The 27396-nt window shown below is 41.7% G+C and overlaps 2 protein-coding genes across 2 annotated transcripts in view; one reads left to right on the top strand and one right to left on the bottom strand.

Moving 5' to 3' along the window:
* The window catches only part of LOC125105325 (epididymal secretory protein E3-beta-like), a 164917-nt gene that overhangs the window by 60925 nt on the left and 76596 nt on the right, over nucleotides 1–27396 (top strand). The window lies entirely within an intron of this gene.
* On the bottom strand, nucleotides 2844–4493 carry LOC125105327 (ribonuclease pancreatic). The gene is made up of 2 exons (XM_047738708.1): nucleotides 4437–4493; nucleotides 2844–3552 (listed from the first exon to the last, which is right to left on the bottom strand). The coding sequence occupies exon 2, from the start codon at nucleotides 3525–3527 to the stop codon at nucleotides 3072–3074; it is 456 nt and encodes a 151-aa protein (XP_047594664.1). The 5' UTR covers nucleotides 3528–3552; nucleotides 4437–4493; the 3' UTR covers nucleotides 2844–3071.

The following is a 27396-nucleotide window of genomic DNA, read 5'->3' as shown; positions in this document are numbered from 1 at the left end:
GGATAATTGACTCTCTCTGCTTGACTTATTTCACTCAGCATAATCTCTTCCAGTCCCATCCATGTTGCTACAAAAGTTGAGTATTCATCCTTTCTGATGGAGGCATAATACTCCATAGTGTATATGGACCACATCTGCCTTATCCATTCATCCATTGAAGGGTCTCTTGGTTCTTTCCACGTTTGGCGACCATGGCCATTGCTGCTATAAACATTGGGGTACAGATGGCCCTTCTTTTCACTACATCTGTATCTTTGGGGTAAATACCCAGTAGTGCAATTGCAGGGTTATAGGGAAGCTCTATTTTTAATTTCTTGAGGAGTCTCCACACTGTTTTCCAAAGTGGCTGCACCAACTTTGCATTCCCACCAACAGTGTAAGAGGGTTCCCCTTTCTCCACATCCCTTCCAACACACATTGTTTCTTGTCTTGCTAATTATGGCCATTCTAAGTGGTGTAAGGTGGTATCTCAATGTGGTTTTAATTTGAATTTCCCTGATGGCTAGTGAGGATGAACATTTTTTCATGTGTCTGATAGCCATTTGTATGTCTTCATTGGAAAAGTGTCTGTTCATATCTTCTACCCATTTTTTGACATGATTATCTGTTTTGTGTGCGTTGAGTTTAAGAAGTTCTTTATAGATCCTGGATATCAACCTTTTTTCTGTACTGTCATTTGTGAATATCTTCTCCTATTCTGTGGGTTGCCTCTTTGTTTTGTTGACTGTTTCTTTTGCTGTGCAGAAGCTTTTGATCTTGATGAAGTCCATTTTCACTTTTGTTTCTTTGGGAATGCAGAATTTCTGAAGCTTGTTTGTTTTGAAGAATTTTCTAGAAATTAGCATTATCCTTCTTAAAAGAATCACTGGATATGGCCATTTCTGCCTTGAAGCAGATACTCACCTTAATATGTTGGCACCTCAAATTTCCAATTAATCTGCCCAGATTTGTTTCTTGGAAGGGGTTAGTACTCCTTTCTTTGTGGGGTAGCAATAGTCTCCCCACTGAACAGAGACCTCCAATTTGTCACCAGACTATCTGAGGTGTTTCTCCCCTTGATTGTGCCTGACCCTCTCTATGGCAGGACTCTGTCTTTCCTCTCCCAGTGTCCTCCTATTCAGAGCACTTTCCCTCCCCACAGACTCCCCAGGTGTGATGGTCTGGACCACTGTCACCACCTGTCACTTTCTTCCACAGAATGAAGCCCCGAGCAGTCCCAGGCCCAGAACATGAGGGGAGTCAGAAGCCAGAGCTGGTGAATGTGCCAATAGTGAAGCAGCAAAACCCCAAGTGGGTATTCTTAAAGGCTCCAGGAAAGTGTTCTCTTACCACCAGCAGGAGGGAAATGAGGAGATTTAGGTTTGGGAATAAGGTTGAGATAAACTTAAGACAAATTCTGGCCCAAGGAACCTGTCAAGATACTCTAAGTTCCCTTCTTCATCCTCATTGCTAGTAAGGAGTGGTATCCTCATTACCACAGAAATGCAGGGATGTCTGGCCCTTGTCACCCACAGCCTTTCTCCCCTCTTCAGAAGCAAAAGGTTCATTTCACTTAAGAGAAACACAGTCTCTTCCAACATTTATGAATTTTGTGCATAAGGACAATGACTGAACTGGTCAGACTGGTGTGAAGTAGGGCTTTTCTCTAGTTCTAGGAGCCAGATGCTTCTGGAAACAGGGGGTCCAATGAGATGATGAAGTGATAACAGAAGCTGATTCTAAGCATGTTCAAGGGCTCTATAGAAGTGGTGCCAGACACGGAGTACTCACAGACCTGGTGCCCTGGAAACAGGAGAGAGAGAGCCACCAGCGAGGTCAGGGAAAGAGCTATAGCTCCATACAGAGCAATTAGGGGGGTTTTGTTTGTTTCTTATGAGTTATGTTTTCTTAAAGTAGGTGCCAGGCCTCCAGTGAAGCCTAATGCAGGGCTGGAACTCATGACCCTGAGACCATAAGATAGAGACTTGAGCTGAAATCAAGGGTAGGACACTTAACTGACTGAGCCACCCAGGTGCCATCCTCCACTGCACTTAGGAAAAGGAAGACTGCAGGATTTTCTTCCTGAGTCCCCTCTGGTAGCAGAAAGAATGGGACTGGAGGCCAGGAGACCTGGGGTCTAGTCTCAGCTGTGTCACTAAGTAGCAGCAGCCATGAGCAAATCACTTACACTTTCTGAGACTCAGGCTGTTCCTCTGTAAAAGTGGGGATTACATTATCTCAGGGATGGTCAGTGGAACACACACATTTATGTCCATCCTGCCCTCAACGGAGGCTACTGTTCAACCACATCGCTTATTAGAATTTTTTTCTACAGTGTTCTAGGCAGGCTCTTCCCATGAAAGTGGATACACGTCAAAATTTACTTATTCTCCTTCAATTTAATAATCTCTACAGACCCCTCTAGCTCCTAAATGGAAGATTCTGACTTTCCAACTAAGAGATGGCCATTTTTGTGATCTGGTAATAGCTCACTCAATAAAAGGAAAAGGAAAATTTAGGATCATAATTTCATCCCCTACTCCTGCCCAAGAAGACCTGGCTGGCTCTTCTTGAGGTCACCCTGTCCTTCCTTCTGTGCCAGAGATTTTGGTATTTGAGCTCACCCTCCATCAGCTCACCCAACACGACAGTCCCAGACTGTAGCTCCCTTTCATCTCAAATAGTGCATACTTAAAAGCTTCATATTTGGCAGCAAGGCATCTCTGAGCAAAGGAATGATCTCAGGTCACTGAGAACCAAGAGTCAGGAGCAAAGGCACGTAATGATTCTACCCAGATTTTCAGTTCTCACCCGAGCAGGAAAGCAATCACACAGACAGTACCAGATGGCGACAGCTTCAGAAATCCAGGTGGTTGCAAAAGTGTTTTATTGAAAGAAGCAGTGAAGTGGTTCACATGGGGCTCCCTTCACCCCCCAAACCACACAGGGGCAAGCCCTGGGCAGGGACACATGTGTTTTGGATATGAGCCCTGAGTGGAGTTCTGTCCCTCAGAACAAGGAAGGGAGAGGGGAGAAGCATGTGCCGCAAGAGGGAGGTGGGGCATCTCGCTGTTCTGGCCTCAGGTGCAGACCTACACAGAACCGTCAAAGTGGACTGGCACGTATGGGTTCCCTTCACAGGCCACGATGATGGATTTCTGTAGCTGCTGGGTCTGGTAGTCACATTTGGGGTATTTGGAGCCTTTCTTCAGGCGGCAGTCGGTGATGTGCATTTTGGAGCTGCTTTGGTGGCAGTTGGGCTGCCCGTTCTTGCAAGGGATGTTTCCCTGGAAGCAGACAGCCTGGACATCTGGCAGAGGCTCGTGGATAAACGTGTTCACTGGCTTGCACCGTCCAACCGTCATATTCCGGCGCTTCATCATTTGGTTGCAGTAGCTGGCAGTGATGGTGGAGGTGTCTGGGTCCATGTGCTGCCGCTGGAACTTCTCGGCCCGAGACTCCTTGGCCAGAGAAACCTGGACACAGCCCAGCACCAGCAGCACCAGGACCAGTAGTGGGAACAGGATGAAGAACCTCTCCTGAGCCATGGTGGTCTCACTCCTCTGGAAGAGCCTAGCCAGGAAAGGGAGAGAAGAGAAAAACCACTGCCTGAGAAAGAACCCCAGCTCCTACCTGTGGCCTCCCTGGCTCACAGTCTCCCTTTCGGTCAGCCAGAAAGGTATCCCTCCTCCTGTGCAATTTTCCAAGGATTGAGACTCTTACATACACTCTTGTCCAAGAGCATTTAAGTCCCCCTTGCTGGAGAGAGGTGGTCCTCACCTCTGGGTAGTGACTTGACAGTGAACCAAAATCCTACAGTCCTGTGTCTGAATACTAGAAATTTTATAATTTAAAATCCATTTGAGGGGACACCTGGGTGGCTCAGTCTGTTAAGTGCCTTGAGCTCAGGTCATGATCTGGGTGTCCTGGGATCGAGCCCCACCTCGAGCCCATCTCCCTGCTCAATGCAGAGTCTGCTTCTCCCTCTCCCTCTGCTGCTCCCTCTGCTTGTGCTTTCTGTGGTTTGCTCTCAAGTAAATAAATACATAAAATCTTTAAAACAATAGAAAATAAATAAAATATATTTAAAAAACAAATACATTTATACCCAGTGCTCAAGGGGCTTATTAGAAAATCCTTTTGAATAAACCATGAGCTAAACTGAATCCCTGAAATACCACATGACCTCCAGGATCATGATAGACAGACAGGGGCCTGTCTTCCTCCAACACAAGGGCGACGGCCCAGTGCCTAACACCAGCATCATAGAGAGATGCCATTGTATTCCCGAGTGATGCTTCCCTCCCCCAGTGCCTATGGTTCTCTGCAGCCCACATGCTCCATCCCCATACTGGTCCAGTTCAAGCTTTTTCAGGTGCTAACCTCAGCCAACCTGGTCCCTCTAATCCAACAGAGAAGTAGAAGGCGTCCCTGAGACCACCTCTTCAGCCACTGACCTGGATCTCTAGCTTGGTCTCTAGCACAGAGGCAGAAGGCCAGTCTCTGTGATCCCTGGATCCCTAGAAAGAGAATCTTACAGATTACAAAAGGGCTTGGCTTCCAAGGAAATATAGGTGGGAGGAGCATCTTGGTTTCACTTTAGTAGAAACCAAGGACCTGTGAGGAAGGAATCATTGTAGGGAACCGTCCACACCACTTTTTTTTCAGGACTGCTGGGAAGGGCTTGGCTACAACGGTATTGATGTCTGAACCCCAGCAAAGTCCTTGTCATCTCAGGAGGCCATTCTCAACAAATAGTGGTTGGAGGTTTGCAAAGGACACATAAACATGTGATCCTCAGAACAGCAGGGAAAGGAGATCCTCCGTCTCCCCAGGGGTCCAGGCATGGCTGGAATTCCAACAACACCTCTTCTGGGGGGGGGGGGCAGGTTGTGGGCATCCAGCAGCACCAATGGAAAGCTGCAAGGACCTGAGGTCTGGGGGTTGGGAGGGAGTAGGTATGGGCAGTGCCCCCTCAGGGAGGAGGAGGAGATCTGCAACCTCCGGACTGCTGGCCACTTCAGCTCTCCTGCATGTGGAAGATGGGTGTGTGGCAGTTCTTGGTCATAGCAACCGCTCCTGGAAGGACAGAGTGGAGGAGAGGAACTAAAGTCAAACCAAATCCCCAAGGGATGTCAGGCTGGCTCAGTCACCAGGGCATGAGACTCTTTTATTTTTTTTTTTAAGATTATTTATTTATTTATTTGACAGAGATCACAAGTAGGCAGAAAGGCAGGCAGAGAGAGAGGGAGGAGGAAGCAGGCTCCCTGCTGAGCAGAGAGCCCCATGTGGGGCTCAATCCCAGGACCCTGAAATCATGACCTGAGCCTAAGGCAGAGGTTTTAAACCACTGAGCCACCCAGGTGCCCCCAGGGCTTGAGACTCTTGATCTCGTGGTTGCATGTTTGAGCCCCATGCTGGGATTGCAAACTACCTATAAAAAAAAACCCCAAAAAACAAAACAAAACAAAAAAAACAAAAAACCCCCACCCAAATCCCCTTTGGAGAAAAAATAGAGAACACCATATTTCTTAGCAGAGATTTCCTTCTGTTAACTGAGAAAGAGAGGGAAAACTGAAAAAGAACTGAAGACTTTACTGGGAAGTCTCAGGATTGGGTTTTTTGGAGAAACGCCCCAGAAGCACCCTCCTGCACAGGAAGAGCAGGGTGTTGGGGACAAAGGATGGGGGATAAGTACCTGAATTGCATCAGGGAGCAGAAGGCTCTGACAGACTGAGCCCTGCTGGTTTATGCTTGGGTTGAATAATGCATTGGTGTTACCACACCATATGATTCCTGATCTGATGAATTAATCATCTGTCATCAGAAGGCCACACTGGCAGTTTTATGAACCAACTGCCATGTGTCCCATTGACTTTATATGCAACTGCTTATAAAACAATTACTGTGTCTGGCTAGTTCAAAAGGTCTTTCTCCCCAGTTCAAAACTGGGCAGAAGGGAAAATGGAGATTCAAGATGGAGTCTGTCATGCCCAGAATTTTTATATGATTTCACACCTCCTAAAAAGAGACCTTTCTTTTCTGGGTGACAATTTCCATTCCTCTGGAATGAGAGTACTCATAATTCCCTCCTTGCTCTGGATTTAGATGGTCTCAGTCCAAACTCTGATTTAACATCTGAGGAGCTGGGCAACTCCCAGAACTGAATTTCTTTCCCTGTTCCTCCGTTTTCTCAATCCTGAGATGGGGATGACGATATGTACCTCTTAGGTTTATTATGAGGACAAAATAAGGTAAGATGGGCAGAAATCTTGGAGAGGTCCTTGGAAAGCATGATAAATGCTAGCTCTAGTGATGCCTCACATAGGGTGCTGTTGAGATCCTCCATAAAGAATCTGTGTCATTGACATGGAACCATCTCTGATTTCCTAAGAAAGTAGGGGTGAAGTAAAGGATCTCCCAGGCTTTTTTTTTTTTTTTTTGTAAAAACCTGAACTGAAAAAAGTAGGCAGTTCTGAAGCCCTGAGGAGAGGAAGAAAGGGGAAAAGGAGAGAAGAGAGGGACCTTAGTAGAAAGAACAGAATTCTTTAAAGGGAAGAGTTTTTATTATGTTGCCACATGATATCCAAGAACTCCTTCGAGAAGTCAGCATGCTAATAAGTATGAATTGGAAAGTGCCAGTGGGGTGAGGATGATGTGGTATGGTGTGAGCTTTTACTTTTATGTTTCTGTAATTTGCCCAGCACCCTATCCTCCATCCAACTTTGGTCTGTCTCTTTGTCCCACATAGCACGCATATCATCTGGAGTGGTATTGGGAGGAAAACTTCCCTTAACCACTTAGGTTCATGTCAGAGAGCCTGTAATGTCCCTAATAAAAAAAGACTGACAGGAAAATAGACAAGGTTTATTCGCATGCCTGTGTCAGAGCACAAAAGAAGTAGCTCCCTGAATAGCAAGGGATAGAGGTTTCTAGATTAACTTCATAGGAGAGGGAAGGGAGGGAAATAGGATATAAATGGGATCATGTTTTTGTGTTTTTGGGGGAGATAAATGAACTTTTAGGGAACAAGTGGGAAGCAAGACAGTTTGTGATAACGTTTGCTTATGTAGGTGTGAGTGGCCTGTCCTCTTCCAGTCTGTAAAACTTCCCCAGTGGAGACTTAGGGCAGTTTCACTCTCAAAAGATTGCCTTTATTCAGGTAAGAGAATCTCTGAGGGACGCCTGGTGGCTCAGTCGGTTAGGCATACAGCATTGATTTCAGCTCAAGTCATAATCTCAGGGTCTTGGGATTTACCTCATCATCAGGCTCCTCCCTGTCACCGGAGAGTCTGCTTAAGATTCCCTGTCCCTCTCCCTCTGCCCTTCCTCCCCTACCTCTTAAATATAAAATAAATAACCACTTAGAGCTGAGCAGGTAAAAAGTTAGTGACTTCTACATCAACCACTTTTTAAGGGATGGGTACTTGTTACCTTGCTCTCTCTCTCCTGCTTGCTTCTGACCAGTGACAGAGGACTGCTCCTTCCTCTGGTTCACTGTGCCATTAATTCATTCTCTCCCCACAACTCTCCATCTCCCCATTTCTGAGAAATGTAAGTAACAAATCTTATGATTTTGCTTCTGTGTCCATGTCCTGAAACGGAACCCTGGGTTTTTCACTCCCCAAAGTGGTAACTGGAAGGATGAGGGAGTAACCTGACCATGTGGATGGCTTGACCCCTCTTCAGCACATCATAATCTTAACAGAATACACCAGCTCTGGTTTCTCAACACACCAACATAGAATTATTTACCCTGACACTTGGGAATGAAGATAAAATAAGGCATTTGCTGACAAGACAATAAAATATAACAAAACCCAATGGAGTTTATAACTTCATTAAAGCAGCCCTCCACTAAAAAAATGTCTAAGCATGGATTTCAGGTTACCGAGAAAAGCTACTCAATGGAAGTCTGAAATTCAGGAAGGAATTAAAAAAAGATGATGATAAATATGTGAACAAATCAACGATGTCTTGAGTATATAAACCAATGATGTGTTGTTGAGTTAAGAAGATAAAATTAAAATAGACATCAGGAACATAACTTGGAAGTGATGTGAATTGCCAAGTGTTCAAGAGATGACTAAAAGTACTGATTAGACTTGTCTGTGTTTATTATGCATTTGAGAATTTCTAAGGTAAACAATGAAAAGAATTGAAACACAGGGTTTGAATTCCAAACTAGCAGAGGGAATAAGTAGACTGTGGATCAGTTAGGATAGTTTAGGTTGTGCTGCAGTAACAAACTCAAACTTTCAGTAGTTTAAAGTTTCTTACTCATTTCCCACTACATATCTATCCTGGTCTAGCTAAGGGGCTCTGCCTGCTGTATTCACTTGGGGAAATAGGCTGACACAGGCTTCATCTTGACACACACTGTCATAATCAAAGAAGCAAAGGAAAGACAACATAGCACTGGGATGCCCAGGTGGCTCAGTCAGTTAAGCAACCTGCTCATGACGTTGGCTCAGGTCATGACCTTGGGTCATGAGATCAAGCCCCAAGTTAGACTCCAGGCTGAGCGTGGAGCCTGCTTGGGATTCTCTCTCTCCCTCCCATTCTGCCTTCCACCCAATCTCTATCCAAGTAAATAAATACAATCTTAAAAAAAAAAAAATAGCAGCCCACAGGGCCGCTCTTAACCCTTCTGCTGGAAGGGTCACATATCACTTGTATTCACACTTCATTAAACAGAAAAAGCCTCATGTTAACATTTAAGTACAAGGGACAGAGAAACAGGATCCTTCTAGGTGCCTAGAAGAAGAGAGCTGTTTGTGAACAGCTTTAATGGCTGTCACAGAATAACAGACAAATACACCCATAATCCAAAAGAAGAGAAGAAAAGATAGGAAATAGAAATACCAGAAAAATGAGACAAATAGAAAAGGCAAAATAAGGTAGTAGATATTGACTGAGGTGGATAAAAGGGAATAATTACATTATATAAATGGACTAAATGGTCCAGTTAAAAGATAAGATTGATAGAGGGAAAAAAAATGAACAACCTCTCTTTCCCTGTCTATGGCATATATGTAGAGAGAGTATACACACACACAATGTGTATATTTATATATATGACATTATGCATATATAAGATATATATACATCTTACAATTTAAAAAAATCTTAAGAAGGAAATATCTTTCTTTAAAAATTTCTTTTCAGCGTAACAGTATTCATTGTTTTTGCACCACACCCAGTGCTCCATGCAATACATGCCCTCCCTAATACCCACCACCTTGTTCCCCCAACCTCCCACCCCTTCAAGACCCTCAGGTTGTTTTTCAGAGTCCATAGTCTCTCATGGTTCACCTCCCCTTCCAATTTCCCTCAACTCCCTTCTCCTCTCCATCTCCCCATGTCCTCTATGTTATTTGTTATGGTCCACAAATAAGTGAAACCATATGATAATTGACTCTCTCTGCTTGACTTATTTCACTCAGCATAATCTCTTCCAGTCCCCTCCATGCCGCGGACTGTCAGCGGTGAGTCTGCGGGGGGATCCTTGGATAAGCAGGTATGGGGTGGATTCGGCGTGACAGACAGAGAGGCACACTCAAGGCGTGTATCAGCTGCTGCGATTTATTGCGGTGAATATCAATTTTTATATGCATTGTACATGGAACATTGGCACAGGATCAAATATGATGTTTCTTACTCAGAATAGCCTAACATTTGGTTACGTATTAGCCTAAAGTTAGCCTAAACAATAGCTATTCAGCCTGAGGTTATACTTGCTGGACATGTGGTTTTGACTAGTTTCCTATTGCCTATTTAGTCCCTTCAGCGGGGCGAACCGACCTAACGGATATTGATTAATTGTACCTTTGTCCATCTATTTAGGGAACTATATTTTACTTTCCTTCCCTTATGAGTAACCCACCGCGTGAGGCTTGAATCATATATTCCTGTGTAAGGAATTAGTGCATTAGTGGGTTGCAATTTATAAGGACCTGTATACGTGCCAGGCGTCCACCATTTTCCCTCAATCTTTACTTGCAATGTGTGATTTCCCCGACGTACTTTTAATCCTAAATGTTTATAATAATCTTCATCCTTATCGTGTTTACTTTTAGTCTCACTTTGTGTGGATCTTTTATTCCTATTTCTTGTAAGTCTTCCTAGTTCTAACTTTTGTAAGGCGTCTAAAATTTCCCCAAAAGACCCCGAAGAATTCTTAAGCATAATGATTAAAGCTTGACCTAGATCAGAGTCTTTATTTGTAACAGTTCTGTTATTTGAGAGCGATTGCCAAGAAACAATAAGCCTAAAGCAATGGTGATAAGAAACACCCAGGTGCTAAATGCGGCCCAGCAGATCCCCAGGAATGGAACACAGCTTCTTGGGAGCTTCTGCGACCCAATACCAGAGGGCTTAGCCACTTCAGGCACGTACCCCTGGACTAGCAGCCATTGAAGCGATTTGCTTGCCATGCTGCACAGTCGCTGGTGCGGGTGCGGCAGTTCCTCCTTTTTTATTTTTTAGACGAATGATAGCTACTTCCTCCTTGAGGTTTGCTAGGGACCGTAGTAACACCTTAAAAAGAATGGGAAAGATAATAATGACAATGAGCGCTAATAAAGCTCCTACACCAAGGCATATAAAATATTGAATCCATGTCCATGGATTCAAATTTTTAATTTTCTCAGTGAGGGAAGAAGCTAATCCATTGATGTCCCAGGAACTGAGATGAGCATTGCTCATTTCTGTTATTTTATCCTGCAATTCTCTCATGTTGTAGGAAATATCTGTGTCTTTCCAAATTCCTAGTAAGTGATTTCTAGTTCTATTCCAGTCTTCAGTAGCATTATATGACAATGGAGTTACGCAGATATATTTAAAATCTGCATGACATTTGGTGGACAGCCTGGCTTTTAGGTTAGCCATATCTTGCCCTAATTCTAATATTACTTCTTCCAAAGCATTTAATCTGATCTCTAGTTTTTGATCAATAATATGTTGTTCTGAAAGAGCTAAGGTTATGTTTTTATGCATTTTATTCACATAATGTGCAGTTTGCATTGTTTTTACTAACGCTGTGGTTGAAACTGCAAAAGATGTTATGATAGCAATGAGTGCAGTGATACCTAATATGAGACCTGCTATAAAGCGTTTAGGTCTGATCAATTCATTGAGTGTCTTCAAAGTTTGTAAGGCTGAATTTTCATACCATGTCTTATTTCCTAAATCTACAGGCACTAATACGTAAGAAGGTCTTTTGACCACAATTACAGTAGATAGGTTCTTATCAAAGTTAGAATCAATACAATTTGATAAAATACAAGCAGGACAATGAATTTCATATGAATTACCATATTTTTTCACATGTATCATCTTATTAGATCCTATTAAAAGAGCAAAAGGATATGGCACACAGGCTATAGCAGCATGAATTGTATAAGCAGTACTCTTAGGTTCCTTCACTAAAATCATATTAGCTGCAGCAGTTAATCTAAACAGATCACTTTGTCCTGGAAAGAATTTATCATTCATTATATCTTTTAAGAACCAAATGGGTGATACCCATCCTGCAGAATACCATCTACTAATGGGCTGCTGTGCTGGTGGCTGGTAATTATTGAATTTATTGGTGTTATTTATCAAATAAGCATTGTAGTTGTAGTCAGGGGAAGACATAGAGAAATCCCATATCTCTTCTTTACTCCCCATAGGATGGTATTTACATCCCTTATACATAAAGCCACAATCAAGCCAATGAGGATATTCGTCTTCATATCCTTCCCAGTAATAATCTTTTTTATATTTAAGAGGACAGTGTTTTAAATGATTAGGGATTTTCTCTTTAGGATCTACTGTATCATTATAATTATAATATCCCAAAGTCTGTAGTTGAATTTCCCACATACGTCTCTTACCTTCTGGTACGTTCTTACGCTGTCCTGATTCCTTGCTTGCCTCTGGAGTGTCTGTCAGAAAGGTTCTATAGCTGACTGACAGACATCCGGGAGGTGGGACTCCTTTAAGTGTGAGACATATGGGCAGGGCATCAGAGAGCCCTTGATAATTTACATACCCTGAAGAATTTTGGCCCATGTGGAAATCAGGGGATCCCCCTAAAATTTCAGTAATATTAGTCATTACTTTAACATGTTCTCCTTCATGCCAACCTACAGGGTGTAATAAGGGAGGTTTTGGGATGTATGCCCAAAAACTCTCTGCATCGGCCAGGGTCATCTGACCGTTAAGTACAGCTAACATTGCCAAGAACAAATACATAGGTTGATCAGGTGTCTGAGTTTTCGTCAGGATTGCTTTTGCCTCTTGGGTTAGCGTTCGCAGTTGAGTGAAGGTTGGAACTTTCTTTTCTTTTTGTTTTCTTCTCCAGTTGCATCCGGCTGAACTTGCTATTTGTCGTCTGTGCTTTCGTTTTCGCTTCGGTCGTTGCTTCTGCTGAGCAGTGCCGAATGAGCCGATCTGGGATCCAGATGGGGGATTCTGCATCCTGTGGAAATACACAAGCATAGCCTCGTCCAGAGGCAATTAACACATCGGGCCCTTTCCAAACTCCTTCTAAAAGATCCTTCCATTTTACCAAGGGATGCCTATCATTTTCAGGCTTTCTCCAATGTCTTTCTGCGGCAGTTGTACCTTGATCATTGTGATTTAAATAATTAAGTACAAATAGTGCGTGATTTAAAATATGATGGGGAGAATAATATGAATTAGCAGATCTTAATTTTTGCACTTGTGCTTTAAGAATTTGATGAGTCCGTTCCACAATTCCTTGTCCTTGAGGGTTATAAGGAATTCCTGTTTTGCATTGAATATGCCAATTATCCAAAAATCTTTGGAATCCTTTTGATGTATAAGCAGGGCCATTATCTGTTTTTATCTGTTGAGGGCGGCCCATATATGCTAAGCTGGCTATCATATGTTGCATAACATCCTTTGTAGCTTCTCCTGCTCGAGCTGAGGCATAAATTAAATGAGAATATGTATCTACTGTCACATGCACATATTTCAATTTTCCAAATTCTGGGATATGTGTTACATCCATTTGCCAAATGTTATTAGGTCTTAATCCTCTAGGATTGACTCCCATCTTCTGTGTACTATTTGATTCTGGACAATGTTTACATCGTTTGACTATCTCCCTAGCTTGTTCTCTGGTCAGCTTATATTCATACCTTAAAGCCTGTGCATTCTGATGATGCAAGGCGTGACTATTAATTCCTTCTTCTAAAGCTGTCATGATTCTTGTATAAGAATCAGCAAGAGCATTCCCTTGACTAAGAGGTCCGGGTAATTGAGTATGACCTCTTATATGTGCAACATGATATTTATTGACTCTTTGCAGTATCAATATTTTTAACTCTTTCAATTTCTTAGTGATTTTTGTTCGAGGAGAAACGGTTGCAGTTTCCAGAGCAGGAAATAGGCCAGCCGCATATTTTGAATCTATATAAAGGTTAAGGTCTATTTCCTTCTTTGTCAAATTTTGATCTGCACTCATTCTTCCAATGTTTTCCCTTTTTACATCTGGGGCATACACCTGGTGGGGGTTTTTTGACCTCTTTTGTCCCTTTTGGACAGTCCTTTTTCATATGACCTGAACTCCCACAGGAGAAACATGTAAGCCCTTGATTTGATTGGCCATTGGGTCTTTTCCCATTACCATAAGTTTGTCTTATAAAGGCAGTATATTTCTGTCCTTTCATGGCTGCTGCATAGGCCATCCCCTGAACCACTGCAGGGGAAGCATCTATGCATGCTTTAATATATTCTTGCACAGTCCCTGTGCGTCTCAAGGGTCTTATAAGATCCTGACACAAGGAGTTGGCATTTTCCCATGCTAATTGTTTTAATAATATGTCTGTGCCTTCGCAATGAGGCATCATTCTATTTAAGGCTTCCTCTAGTCTGGAGACAAAATCTGCATATGGTTCTTCATTACCTTGCTTTATTCCAGCCAAGACAGTCTTTTTGGCCCCTGGTGGAGGAATAGCCCTCCATGCTAGAACTGCATTAGTAGTAACTTCCTTCAATACAGCTTTTGTTAGCTTAATCTGGGACACAGGGGTAAGGTAAGCTCCTGTGCCTAACAGCATATCTAAAGTTATCTTCAAGCCTCGTTTACCTGAGTACCTTTGTACTGTTTCTTTGCATTTATCTTCATATTCTGTTCTCCATACTACATAATCCCCTGGTGTTAAGGTTGATTTTGCTGTTTGATGCCAATCGTGTGGAGTCAACCATTGGCTAGCAACCATTTCAACCACCTGTATGGTATAGGGTGCTGAAGGCCCCATATTTTTTACAGCTCCTTGCAATTCTTTTAGAGTTTTTAAAGGCAATGGTTCCCAGACAGGAGAATCCTCATCATCACTATCTCCAGTATATACTACTGGAAAAACGAAGGAGGTATCCCCTTCATCTCTTGCTTGAGCCATGGCTCCTGCAAATCCCACAGGAGGCATATACTTTCGACGTGGGGCAGGGACTGGCCTTTTATGTTTCACTTTGGGGCGAGCCATTAGTACATAATCATCCTGATCTTCATGGTACCGTGCTGCCTCATCCTCTAAATCAGCCTCATCTTCAGGAGAAAGAATATCATCACTATCAGTATTAGGCAAATCTTTGCCATGAGTGGAACCATAATTCTTTTTATTATCTCCACAAAGTTTTGTAGCCTCTTTTGTTATGGAGGCAGCTTCTGCTGATAACAATACCAAGTCTGATTGTTCTGTTAGGATTTCCCTCATTTGTAACCATATGGGGTAAGCCTGTCGAGGGACTGATTCTTCCCCATGCTCTGCTGTATACCGTCTCATTTCTCTCCCGACCCGTTTCCAGTCTTCTAAATTAAGACCTCCTTCTTCAGGAAACCATGGGGAAACTTTCATAAGGAACTGATAAAATTCTATAGCTGTGCCCTCTTTTACTTTTAACCCCCGTTCAGTGAGAAGGCGTTGTAAAACTGACACAAAAAGTTTCTGACCTTTTGATCCTGAGCCGCCCATGATGCACTTAATATTCCTTTATTACTCACCCTTAACCTGCTATACCTTCTTTATCAGGCGGGACTGCAGCTCCCTCGGTGAGATCCTATCCACCCCTGAAATAGGAGAAAAAGAATATACCTGTCCCAAGGTCCCTGTTCGGGCGCCAGCTGCCGCGGACTGTCAGCGGTGAGTCTGCGGGGGGATCCTTGGATAAGCAGGTATGGGGTGGATTCGGCGTGACAGACAGAGAGGCACACTCAAGGCGTGTATCAGCTGCTGCGATTTATTGCGGTGAATATCAATTTTTATATGCATTGTACATGGAACATTGGCACAGGATCAAATATGATGTTTCTTACTCAGAATAGCCTAACATTTGGTTACGTATTAGCCTAAAGTTAGCCTAAACAATAGCTATTCAGCCTGAGGTTATACTTGCTGGACATGTGGTTTTGACTAGTTTCCTATTGCCTATTTAGTCCCTTCAGCGGGGCGAACCGACCTAACGGATATTGATTAATTGTACCTTTGTCCATCTATTTAGGGAACTATATTTTACTTTCCTTCCCTTATGAGTAACCCACCGCGTGAGGCTTGAATCATATATTCCTGTGTAAGGAATTAGTGCATTAGTGGGTTGCAATTTATAAGGACCTGTATACGTGCCAGGCGTCCACCATTTTCCCTCAATCTTTACTTGCAATGTGTGATTTCCCCGACGTACTTTTAATCCTAAATGTTTATAATAATCTTCATCCTTATCGTGTTTACTTTTAGTCTCACTTTGTGTGGATCTTTTATTCCTATTTCTTGTAAGTCTTCCTAGTTCTAACTTTTGTAAGGCGTCTAAAATTTCCCCAAAAGACCCCGAAGAATTCTTAAGCATAATGATTAAAGCTTGACCTAGATCAGAGTCTTTATTTGTAACAGTTCTGTTATTTGAGAGCGATTGCCAAGAAACAATAAGCCTAAAGCAATGGTGATAAGAAACACCCAGGTGCTAAATGCGGCCCAGCAGATCCCCAGGAGTGGAACACAGCTTCTTGGGAGCTTCTGCGACCCAATACCAGAGGGCTTAGCCACTTCAGGCACGTACCCCTGGACTAGCAGCCATTGAAGCGATTTGCTTGCCATGCTGCACAGTCGCTGGTGCGGGTGCGGCACCTCCATGTTGCTACAAAAGTTGGGTATTCATCCTTTCTTTTATATATATATATATTTTTTTTTAATTATTTTTTATAAACATATAATATATTTTTATCCCCAGGGGTACAGGGTGACTCGCCAGGTTTAAACCTTCACAGCACTCACCATAGCACATACCCTCCCCAATGTCCATAACCCCACCCCGCTCTCCCAACCCCCCTCCCCCCACCAACCCTCAGTTTGTTTTGTGAGATTAAGAGTCACTTATAGTTTGTCTCCCTCCCAATCCCATCTTGTTTCATTGACTCTTCTCCTACCCCCTTACCCCCCATGTTGCATCTCCTCTCCCTCATATCAGGGAGATCATATGATAGTTGTCTTTCTACGATTGACTTATTTTGCTAAACATGATACCCTCTAGTTCCATGCACGTTGTCGCAAATGGCAAGATTTCATTTCTTTTGATGGCTGCAGAGTATTCCATTGTGTATATATACCACATCTTCTTTATCCATTCATCTGTTGATGGACATCTAGGTTCTTTCCATAGTTTGGCTATTGTAGACATTGCTGCTATAAACATTCAGGTGCACATGTCCCTTAGGATCACTACGTTTGTATCTTTAGGGTAAATACCCAGTAGTGCAATTGCTGGGTCATAGGGTAGTTCTATTTTCAACATTTTGAGGAACCTCCATGCTGTTTTCCAGAGTGGTTGCACCAGCTTGCATTCCCACCAACAGTGTAGGAGGGTTCCCCTTTCTCCGCATCCTCGCCAGCATCTGTCATTTCCTGACTTGTTAATTTTAGCCATTCTGACTGCTGTGGGGTGATATCTCATTGTGGTTTTGTTTGTATTTCCCTGATGCCGAGTGATATGGAGCACTTTTTCATGTGTCTGTTGGCCATCTGGATGTCTTCTTTGCAGAAATGTCTGTTAATGTCTTCTGCCCATTTCTTCATTGGATTATCTGTTCTTTGGGTGTTGAGTTTGCTAAATTCTTTATAGATTTTGGACACTAGCCCTTTATCTGATATGTCGTTTGCAAATATCTTCTCCCATTCTGTCAGTTGTCTTTTGGTTTTGGTTTTCTTAACTGTTTCCTTTGCTGTGCAAAAGCTTTTGATCTTGATGAAGTCCCAATACTTCATTTTTGCCCTTGCTTCCCTTGCCTTTGGCGATGTTCCTAGGAAGATGTTGCTGCGGCTGAGGTCGAAGAGGTTGCTGCCTGTGTTCTCCTTAAGGATTTTGAGGGATTCCTTTCTCGCATTGAGATCCTTCATCCATTTGGAGTCTATTTTCATGTGTGGTGTAAGGAAATGATCCAATTTCATTTTTCTGCATGTGGCTGTCCAATGTGCCCAACACCATTTATTGAAGAGGCTGTCTTTTTTCCATTGGACATTCTTTCCTACTTTGTCAAAGATGAGTTGACCAAAGAGTTGAGGGTCTGTTTCTGGGCTCTCTATTCTGTTCCATTGATCTATGTGTCTGTTTTTGTGCCAGTACCATGCTGTCTTCATGATGACAGCTTGGTAATAGAGCTTGAAGTCCGGAATTGTGATGCCACCAACTTTGGCTTTCTTTTTCAATATTCCTTTGGCTATTCGAGGTCTTTTCTGGTTCCATATAAATTTTAGGATTCTTTGTTCCATTTCTTTGAAAAAAATGGATGGTACTTTGATAGGAATTGCATTAAATGTGTAGATTGCTTTAGGTAGCATAGACATTTTCACAATATTTATTCTTCCAATCCAGGAGCATGGAACGTTTTTTCATTTCTTTGTGTCTTCCTCAATTTCTTTCATGAGTACTTTATGGTTTTCTGTGTATAGATTCTTAGCCTCTTTGGTTAGGTTTATTCCTAGGTATCTTATAGTTTTGGGTGCAATTGCAAATGGGATGGACTCCTTAATTTCTCTGTCTTCTGTCTTGTTGTTGGTGTAAAGAAGTGCAACTGATTTCTGTGCATTGATTTTAAATCCTGACACTTTACTGAATTCCTGTACAAGTTCTAGCAGTTTTGGAGTGGAGTCTTTTGGGTTTTCCACATATAGTGTCATATCATCTGCAAAGAGTGATAGTTTGACTTCTTCTTTGCTGATTTGGATGCCTGCTGAGGTATTTGTCTGATTGCTGATCTGTCTGATTGCTGAGGCTAGGACTTCTGGTACTATGTTGAATAGCAGTGGTGATAACGGACATCCCTGTCGTGTTCCTGACCTTAGCAGAAAAGCTTTCAGTTTTTCTCCATTGAGAATGATATTTGAGGTGGGCTTTTCATAGATGGCTTTGATAATATTAAGGTATGTGCCCTCTGTCCCTACACTTTGAAGAGTTTTGATCAGGAAGGGATGCTGTACTTTGTCAAATGCTTTTTCAGCATCTATTTGAGAGTATCATATGGTTCTCATTCTTTCTTTTATTAATGTATTGTATCACATTGATTGATTGTGGATGTTGAATCAACCTTGCAGCCCTGGAATAAATCCCACTTGGCTGTGGTGAAAAATCCTTTTAATGTACTGTTGGATCCTACTGGCTAGTATTTTGGTGAGAATTTTCGCATCTGTGTTCATCAAGGATATTGGTCTGTAATTCTCTTTTTTGATGGGATCTTTGTCTGGTTTTGGGATCAAGGTGATGCTGGCCTCATAAAATGAGTTTGGAAGTTTTCCTTCCGTTTCTATTTTTGGGAACACTTTCAGGAGACTAGGAATTAATTCTTCTTTAAATGTTTGGTAGAATTCCCCTGGGAAGCCATCCGGCCCTGGGCTTTTGTTTGTTTGGAGATTTTTGATGACTGTTTCAATCTCCTTACTGGTTATGGGTCTGTTCACGCTTTCTATTTCTTCCTGGTTCAGTTGTGGTAGTTTATATGTCTCTAGGAATGCATCCATTTCTTCCAGATTGTCAAATATGTTGGCATAGAGTTGCTCATAGTATGTTCTTATAATTATTTGTATTTCTTTGGTGTTAGTTGTGATCTCTCCTCTTTCATTCATGATTTTATTTATTTGGGTCCTTTCTCTTTTCTTTTTGATAAGTCTGGCCAGGGGTTTATCAATCTTCTTAATTCTTTCAAAGAACCAGCTCCTAGTTTTGTTGATTTGTTCTATTGTTTTTTGGTTTTTTTTTTTTTGTTTCTATTTCATTGATTTCTGCTCTGATCTTTATGATTTCTCTTCTCTTGCTGGGTTTAGGGTTTCTTTCTTGTCCTTTCTCCAGCTCCTTTAGGTGTAGAGTTAGGTTGTGTACCTGAGACCTTTCTTGTTTCTTGAGAAAGGCTTGTACCGCTATATATTTTCCTCTCAGGACTGCCTTTGCTGTGTCCCACAGATTTTGAACCATTGTGTTTTCATTACCATTTGTTTCCATGAATTTTTTCAATTCTTCTTTAATTTCCTGGTTGACCCATTCATTCTTTAGAAGGATGCTGTTTAGTCTCCATGTATTTGGGTTCTTTCCAAATTTCCTCTTGTGATTGAGTTCTAGCTTCAGAGCATTGTGGTTTGAAAATATGCAGGGAATGATCCCAGTCTTTTGATACCAGTTGAGACCCGATTTAAGACCCAGGATGTGATCTATTCTGGAGAATGTTCCATGTGCACTAGAGAAGAATGTGTATTCTGTTGTTTTGGGATGAAATGTGAATATATCTGTGATGTCCACCTGGTCCAGTGTGTCATTTAAGGCCTTTATTTCCTTGTTGATCTTTTGCTAGGATGATCTGTCCATTTTAGTGAGGGGAGTGTTAAAACCCCCTACTATTATTGTATTATTGTCAATGTGTTTCTTTGATTTTGTTATTAATTGGCTTATATAGTTGGCTGCTCCCATGTTAGGGGCACAGATATTTAAAACTGTTAGATCTTCTTGTTGGACAGACCTTTTGAGTATGAAATAGCATCCTTCCTCATCTCTTATTATAGTCTTTGGCTTAAAATCTAATTGATCCGATATAAGGAATGCCACCCCAGCTTTCTTCTGATGCCCATTAGCATGATAAATTGTCTTCCACCCCCTCACTTTAAATCTGGAGGTGCCTTTGGGTCTAAAATGAGTTTCTTGTAGGCAGCATATAGATGGGTTTTGTTTTTTTATCCATTCTGATACCCTGTGCCTTTTGATTGGGGCATTTAGCCCATTAACATTCAGGGTAACTATTGAGAGATATGAATTTAGTGCCATTGTATTGCCCGTAAGGTGACTGTCACCGTATATTGTCTCTGTTCCTTTCTGATCTACTACTTTTAGGGTCTCTCTTTGCTTAGAGGACCCCTTTCAATATCTCCTGTAGAGCTGGTTTGGTGTTTGCAAATTCTTTCAGTTTTTGTTTGTCTTGGAAGCTTTTAATCTCTCCTATTTTCAATGATAGCCTAGCTGGATGTAGTATTCTTGGCTGCATGTTTTTCTCGTTTAGTGCTCTGAATATATCATGCCAGTTCTTTCTGGCCTGCCAGGTCTCTGTGGATAAGTCTGCTGCCAATCTAATATTTTTACCATTGTATGTTACAGACTTCTTTTCCTGGGCTGCTTTCAGGAGTTTCTCTTTGTCACTAAGACTTGTAAATTTTACTATTAGGTGACGAGGTGTGGACCTATTCTTCTTGATTTTGAGGGGGGTTCTCTGCACCTCCTGGATTTTGATGCTTGTTCCCTTTGCCATATTGGGGAAATTCTCTCCAATAAGTCTCTCCAACATACCTTCTGCTCCCCTCTCTGTTTCCTCTTCTTCTGGAATCCCAATTATTCTAATGTTGTTTCATTTTATGGTGTCACTTATCTCTCGAATTCTCCCCTCGTGGCCCAGTAGCTGTTTGTCCCTCTTTTGCTCAGCTTTATTCTCTGTCATTTGGTTTTCTATATCACTAATTCTTTCTTCCGCCTCATTTATCCTAGCAGTGGGAGCCTCCATTTTTTTTTAAAGATTTTATTTATTTAGTTGACAGAGAGAGATCACAAGCAGGCAGAGAGGCAGGCAGAGAGAGAGAGGGAAAAGCAAGCTCCCTGCTGAGCAGAGAGCCTGATGTGGGGCTCGATCCCAGGACCCTGGGATCATGACGTGAGCTGAAGGCAGAGGCTTTAACCCACTGAGCCACCCAGGCGCCCGAGAGCCTCCATTTTTTATTGTACCTCATTAATAGCTTTTTATATTTCAACTTGGTTAGATTTTAGTTCTTTTATTTCTCCAGAAAGGGCTTTTATATCTCCAGAGAGGGTTTCTCTAATATCTCCCATGCCTTTTTCGTGCCCGGCTAGAACCTTAAGAATCGTCATTCTGAACTCTAGATCTGACATATTACCAATGTCTGTATTGATTAGGCCCCTAGCCTTTGGTACTGCCTCTTGTTCTTTTTTTTGTGGTGAATTTTTCCGCCTTGTCATTTTGTCCAGATAAGAGTATATGAAGGAGCAAGTAAAATACTAAAAGGGTGGCAACAACCCCAGGAAAATATGCTTTAACCAAATCAGAAGAGATCCCAAGTCGTGAGGGGGGAGAAAGGGGACAAAAAGAGTTTCAGAAAGAAAAAAAAAAAAAAGAAACAATTAAAACAGAAAACGAATAAAGAAAAGATATAAAAAGGAAAAATATATATATATTAGATAAACTAGTTAAAAATGTTTAAAAAGAAAAGGATAAAAGTTAAAAAAATTTAGCAGAAGAAGGGGAAAAAATTGAAAAAGAAAAAAAATTAAATTAACTGCAAGGCTAAAGAAGCATGGGGAGAAAGCCATGAGTTCCATGCTTTGCTTTCTCCTCCTCTAGAATTCCGCTGCTCTCCTTGGTATTGAAACTGCACTCCTTGGTAGGTGAACTTGGCCCTGGCTGGATTTCTTGTTGATCTTCTGAGGGAGGGGCCTGTTGTAGTGATTCTCAAGTGTCTTTGCCCCAGGCAGAATTGCATCGCCCTTACCAGGGGTTGGGCTGAGTAATCCGCTCGGGGTTTGCTTTCTGGAGCTTTTGTTCCCTGAGAGCTTTACTCTGTAAAGTTCTGGAGGACGGGAATGAAGATGGCGGCCACCTAATCTCCAGCAGGAGGAGCCGAGAGCCCGGGGCCCCAATCCTCAGTGAGCCCTCAGAGAACAGTGCCCAATTGTTCCTGTCACCTTGGCCTCCGGCCGTGCTCCGAGCTGACGGTTCAAGGTAACCCTGAGCTGTGAGCTCTGTGACCTCAGCTCTGTCTCTGTAGCCGGCTTCCCTGTTCTAATACCTGCAAGCTCTACAACACTCAGACACCCCTCAATCCTTCTGTGACCCTGAGGGACCTGAGGCCATGCTGACCCCACGTGGGCTTCACCCCGGTTAAGCCTCTGGAGTGATGTCCCTCAGTGGAACAGACTTTTATAAAAGTCCTGATTTTGTGCTCCATTGCTCCGCTGCCTGCCTTGAGCCGGCCCCTCCCCCCATGGTCTATCTTCCCGTCACTTTGGATTCACTACTCCGCCAGTCCTACCTTTCAGAAAGTGGTTGATTTTCTGTTTCTAGAATTGCTGTTCTTCTTCTCTTCGATCTCCCGTTGGATTTGTAGGTGTTTGCAATCTTTAGATAAGCTATCTAGCTGATCTCCTGCTACCTGAAGTAGTCTCAGCCTGCTACTTCTCCGCCATCTTGACTCTTCCCTGGGTATTCATCCTTTCTGATGGAGGTATAATACCCCATAGTGTATATGGACCACATCTTCCTTATCCATTCGTCCGCTGAAGGGCATCTTGGTTCTTTCCACAGTTTGGCGACCGTGGCCATTGCTGCTATAAACATTGGGGTACAGATGGCCCTTCTTTTCACTACATCTGTATCTTTGGGGTAAATACCCAGTAGTGCAATGGCAGGGTCATAGGGAAGTTCTATTTTTAATTTCTTGAGGAATCTCCATACTGTTCTCCAAAGAGGCTGCACCAACTTGCATTCCCACCAACAGTGTAAAAGGGTTCCCCTTTCTCCACATCCTCTCCAACACATGTTGTTTGCTGTATTGTTAATTTTGGCCATTCTAAGTGGTGTAAGGTGGTATCTCAATGTGGTTTTAATTTGAATTTCCCTGATGGCTAGTGAGGATGAACATTTTTTCATGTATCTGATAGCCATTTGTATGTCTTCATTGGAAAAGTGTCTGTTTATATCTTCTGCCCATTTTTTGATATGATTATCTGTTTTGTGTGTGTTGAGTTTGAGGAGTTCTTTATAGATCCTGGATATCAACCTTTTGTCTGTACTGTCATTTGCAAATATCTTCTCCCATTCCGTGGGTTGCCTCTTTGTTTTCTTGACTGTTTCCTTTGCTGAGCAGAAGCTTTTGATCTTGATGAAGTCCCAGAAGTTCATTTTCACTTTTCTTTCCTTTGCCTTTGGAGACATATTTTGAAAGAAGTTGCTGTGGCTGATATCCAAGAGGTTACTGCCTATGCTCTCCTCTAGGATTCTGATGGATTCCTGTCTCACGTTGAGGTCCTTTATCCATTTCGAGTTTATCTTTGTGTACGGTGTAAGAGAATGGTCGAGTTTCATTCTTCTACATATAGCTGTCCAGTTTTCCCAGCACCATTTATTGAAGAGACTGTCTTTTTTCCACTGTATATTTTTTCCTATTTTCTCAAAGATTAACTGTCCATAGAGTTGAGGGTCCATATCTGGGCTCTCTAGTCTGTTCCACTGGTCTATGTGTCTGTTTTTATGCCAGTACCATGCTGTCTTGGTGATCACAGCTTTGTAGTAAAGCTTGAAATCAGGTAATGTGATGCCGCCAGTTTTATTTTTGTTTTTCAACATTTCCTTAGCAATTCGGGGTCTCTTCTGATTCCATACAAATTTTTTGATTATTTACTCCAGCTCTTTGAAAAATACCAGTGGAATTTTGATTGGAATGGCATTAAAAGTATAGATTGCTCTAGTCAGTATAGACAGAAGGACATTACATAATTCTTAAAGGGACTCTCCACCAAGATGATCTAACAATTGTAAATATCTACACCCCCAATATGGGAGCATCCAATTAACAAGAAAACTATTAATCAAGATAAAAAGTCAGATTGATATGAATACATTGAGAGTAGGAGATCTTAACACGCCTCTCTCAGTAATAAACAGATCATTGAAGCAGAAAATCAATAAAGAAACAAGAGCATTGAATGACACATTGGACCAGATGGAACTCATAGATATATACAGAATATTCCACCCTAAAACAACAGAATACTCATTCTTCTCAAGTGCACATGGAACCTTCTCCGGAATAGACCACATACTGGGTCACAAATCAGGACTCAACTGATACCAAAAGGCTGAGATTATTCCCTGCACATTCTCAGATCATGATGCTTTGAAACTGGAGCTCAATCACAAGGAAAAGTTCAGAAGGAACTCAAACACCTGGAAGCTAAAGACCAACTTGCTTAAGAATGCTTGGATCAACCAGACCAAAGAAGAACTGAAACAATTCATGGAAACCAATGAGAATGAAGACACTTCGGTCCAAAATCTATGGGATACAGCAAAGGCGGTCCTAAGGGGGAAATACATAGCCATCCAAGCCTCCCTCAAAAAAATTGAAAAATCCAGAACACACCAGCTGTCTCTACACCTTAAAGAGCTAGAAAACCAACAACAAATCAAACCAACTCCACACATAAGAAGGGAAATCATCAAGATTAGAGCTGAGATCAATGAGGTAGAAACCAGAGATACAGTAGAACGTATCAATGAAACTAGAAGATGGTTTTTTGAAAGAATCAATAAGATCGATAAACCATTGCCACACTAATCCAAAAGAAAAGAGAGAAATCCCAAGTTAATAAAATTATGAATGAAAAGGGAGAGATCACAACTAACACCAAGGAAGTAGAAACAATCATCAGAAGTTATTATCAACAATTGTATGCCAATAAGCTAAGCAACCTAGATGAAATGGATGCATTCCTGGAAAACTATAAACTCCCAAAATTGAACCAGGAAGAAATTGACAACCTGAATAGACTGATATCTAGTAACGAGATTGAAGCAGTGATCAAAAACCTCCCAAAAAACTGGAGCCTAGGACCTGATGGGTTCCCTGGGGAATTCTACCAAACTTTCAAAGAAGAAATAACACCTATTCTCCTGAAGCTATTTCAAAAAATTGAAGTAGAAGGAAAACTTCCAGACTCTTTCCATGAAGCCAGCATTACCTTGATACCCAAACCAGGTAAAGACCCTACCAAAAAGGAGAATTTCAGACCAATATCACTGATAAATATGGATGCTAAGATTCTCAAAAAGATCCTAGCAAACAGGATCCAACAGCACATTAAAAAGATTATCCACCATGACCAGGTGGGATTCATCCCTGGGTTACAAGGATGGTTCAACATTTGCAAATCAATCAATGTGATAGAACAAATCAATAAGAGAAGAGAGAAGAACCACATGGTCCTCTCAATTGATGCAGAAAAAGCATTTGACAAAATCCAGTATCTGTTCCTGATTAAAATGCTTCAAAGTATAAGGATAGGGGGAACATTTCTGAACTTCATAAAATCTATCTATGAAAGACCCACAGCAAATATCATCCTCAATGGGAAAAAGCTTGCAGCCTTCCCTTTGAATCAGGAACATGACAATGATGCCCACTCTCACCACTCTTGTTCAACATAGTATTAGAAGTCCTAGCAACAGCAATCAGACAACAAAGAGAAATAAAAGGTATCCAAAGTGGCAATGAAGAAATCAAACTCTCTCTCTTAGCAGATGACATGATTCTTTAGATGGAAAACCCAAAAGACTCCACCCCCAAACTACTAGAACTCATACAGCAATTCAGTAACGTGGCAGGATACAAAGTCAATGTACAGAAATCAGTGGCTTTCTTATACACTAACAATGAAAATACAGAAAGGGAAATTAGAGAATTGATTCCATTTACTATAGCACCAAGAACCACAAGATACCTGGGAATAAACTTAACCAAAGAGGTAAAGGATCTGTACTCGAGGAACTACAGAACACTCATGAAAGAAATTGAAGAAGACACAAAAAGATGGAAGACCATTCCATGTTCTTGGATTGGAAGAATAAACATTGTTAAAATGTCTATACTGCCAAGAAGGAAATATCTTATTAAATGATGAGATGTAATAATCAGGAGATCAATGGGGTATTTGGTGGAATACTTTCAGAGCACACTTATTTGGCTATATTAAAAAGAAAGTGAGATACAAAGAAATGGATTTAACAAGGAGGCTGACAGTGAAGAGATGGAGCAAATTTTGCACCAGCATGATGGGAGTGGCTGGGGAGGTCACCTGAGGGTCTGCATATCTTGAGGAAAGAGTCAGTATAGGAGAAGACACTGAAAATACATCACAGAGGTAGAGCATAGCCCCAGGAAGGGGGCTGACATGGGCAAAAGAACAGGAGACTGTCTTGTGTGTGAGGATGGTGGAAAGGGGGAGGTAGGTACCAGACAAGGAAAAGGATGCAGCTGAAAAACAGTGAAGTTGACTAAGAATATGAGCAGTAGAAGAATGTCCCTTCCAGCAATGGGACTTTCTCCAAGGAGTGAGACTTGAGTCTTGTTTGCCTCAAACCCCTGTTTTAAAACATGGTTCTGAGAATGTCTGCATCATCTCTGTTGTTATCTAGGTCATGAGGACAGTTATCCAGTGTAGATTGAGTCTCTGACCCATTACTGAGAATGAGTCTGTGACCATTACTGTCATTTCCCATCCATTAAATCACCAGTTGCTGTATTTATCTTCATTACACAGATTAAAATGTGATATCAATCTCTCAGAATTTTTCTCAAGTAGTTTGACATACATCACAGTTGTCATTTCTTTAGGCACATACAATGTGATATTTATTTCCATCAACAGCTCTTGAGAATTTGACTAGAACCTGTAGAGTGAGGAGACCATATGTATTAGTTGCAGCTTCATGCCTGGTATGTTCTATTCAGGAAAATTTTTCCACCTCTCTGGACCTCAGTTTCATCATCTATAAAACACACAAGCTGGATGACTGGCAAAGCACTAATAAAAGAGAATTTAAATGCATAGCAACTAGGGTTGTTTGGACAGTGATGTGGAATAAGTTCACCTCTTAATTATTCCTGTAATACCAACTGACATTTTTCTGGATAAGAGCAGATTAATACCCAAAAGTCCTGTGTTATGATTTTAAAGATCAGTAATATATCAACTTCTGTATTTTGTTTCCTTATCTGTAAATTAGGAATACTTAAAATACCTTATTCTAAGATGCTATAGACTGAATGTTTGTTTCCCCACCCATACCCCAAATTTGTATATTAAAACCTAACTCTC

Source organism: Lutra lutra, chromosome 7 (assembly GCF_902655055.1).
Source record: "Lutra lutra chromosome 7, mLutLut1.2, whole genome shotgun sequence".
Lineage (NCBI taxonomy): Eukaryota > Metazoa > Chordata > Mammalia > Carnivora > Mustelidae > Lutra > Lutra lutra.
The sequence above is the reverse complement of the archived record's forward strand: the minus strand, read 5'-3'. Positions and strand labels throughout refer to the sequence as shown.

Bases quoted from the DNA above. Each gene is read 5' to 3' on its own strand.
- LOC125105327 (XM_047738708.1), bottom strand. From the start codon at position 3,527: ATGGCTCAGGAGAGGTTCTTCATCCTGTTCCCACTACTGGTCCTGGTG.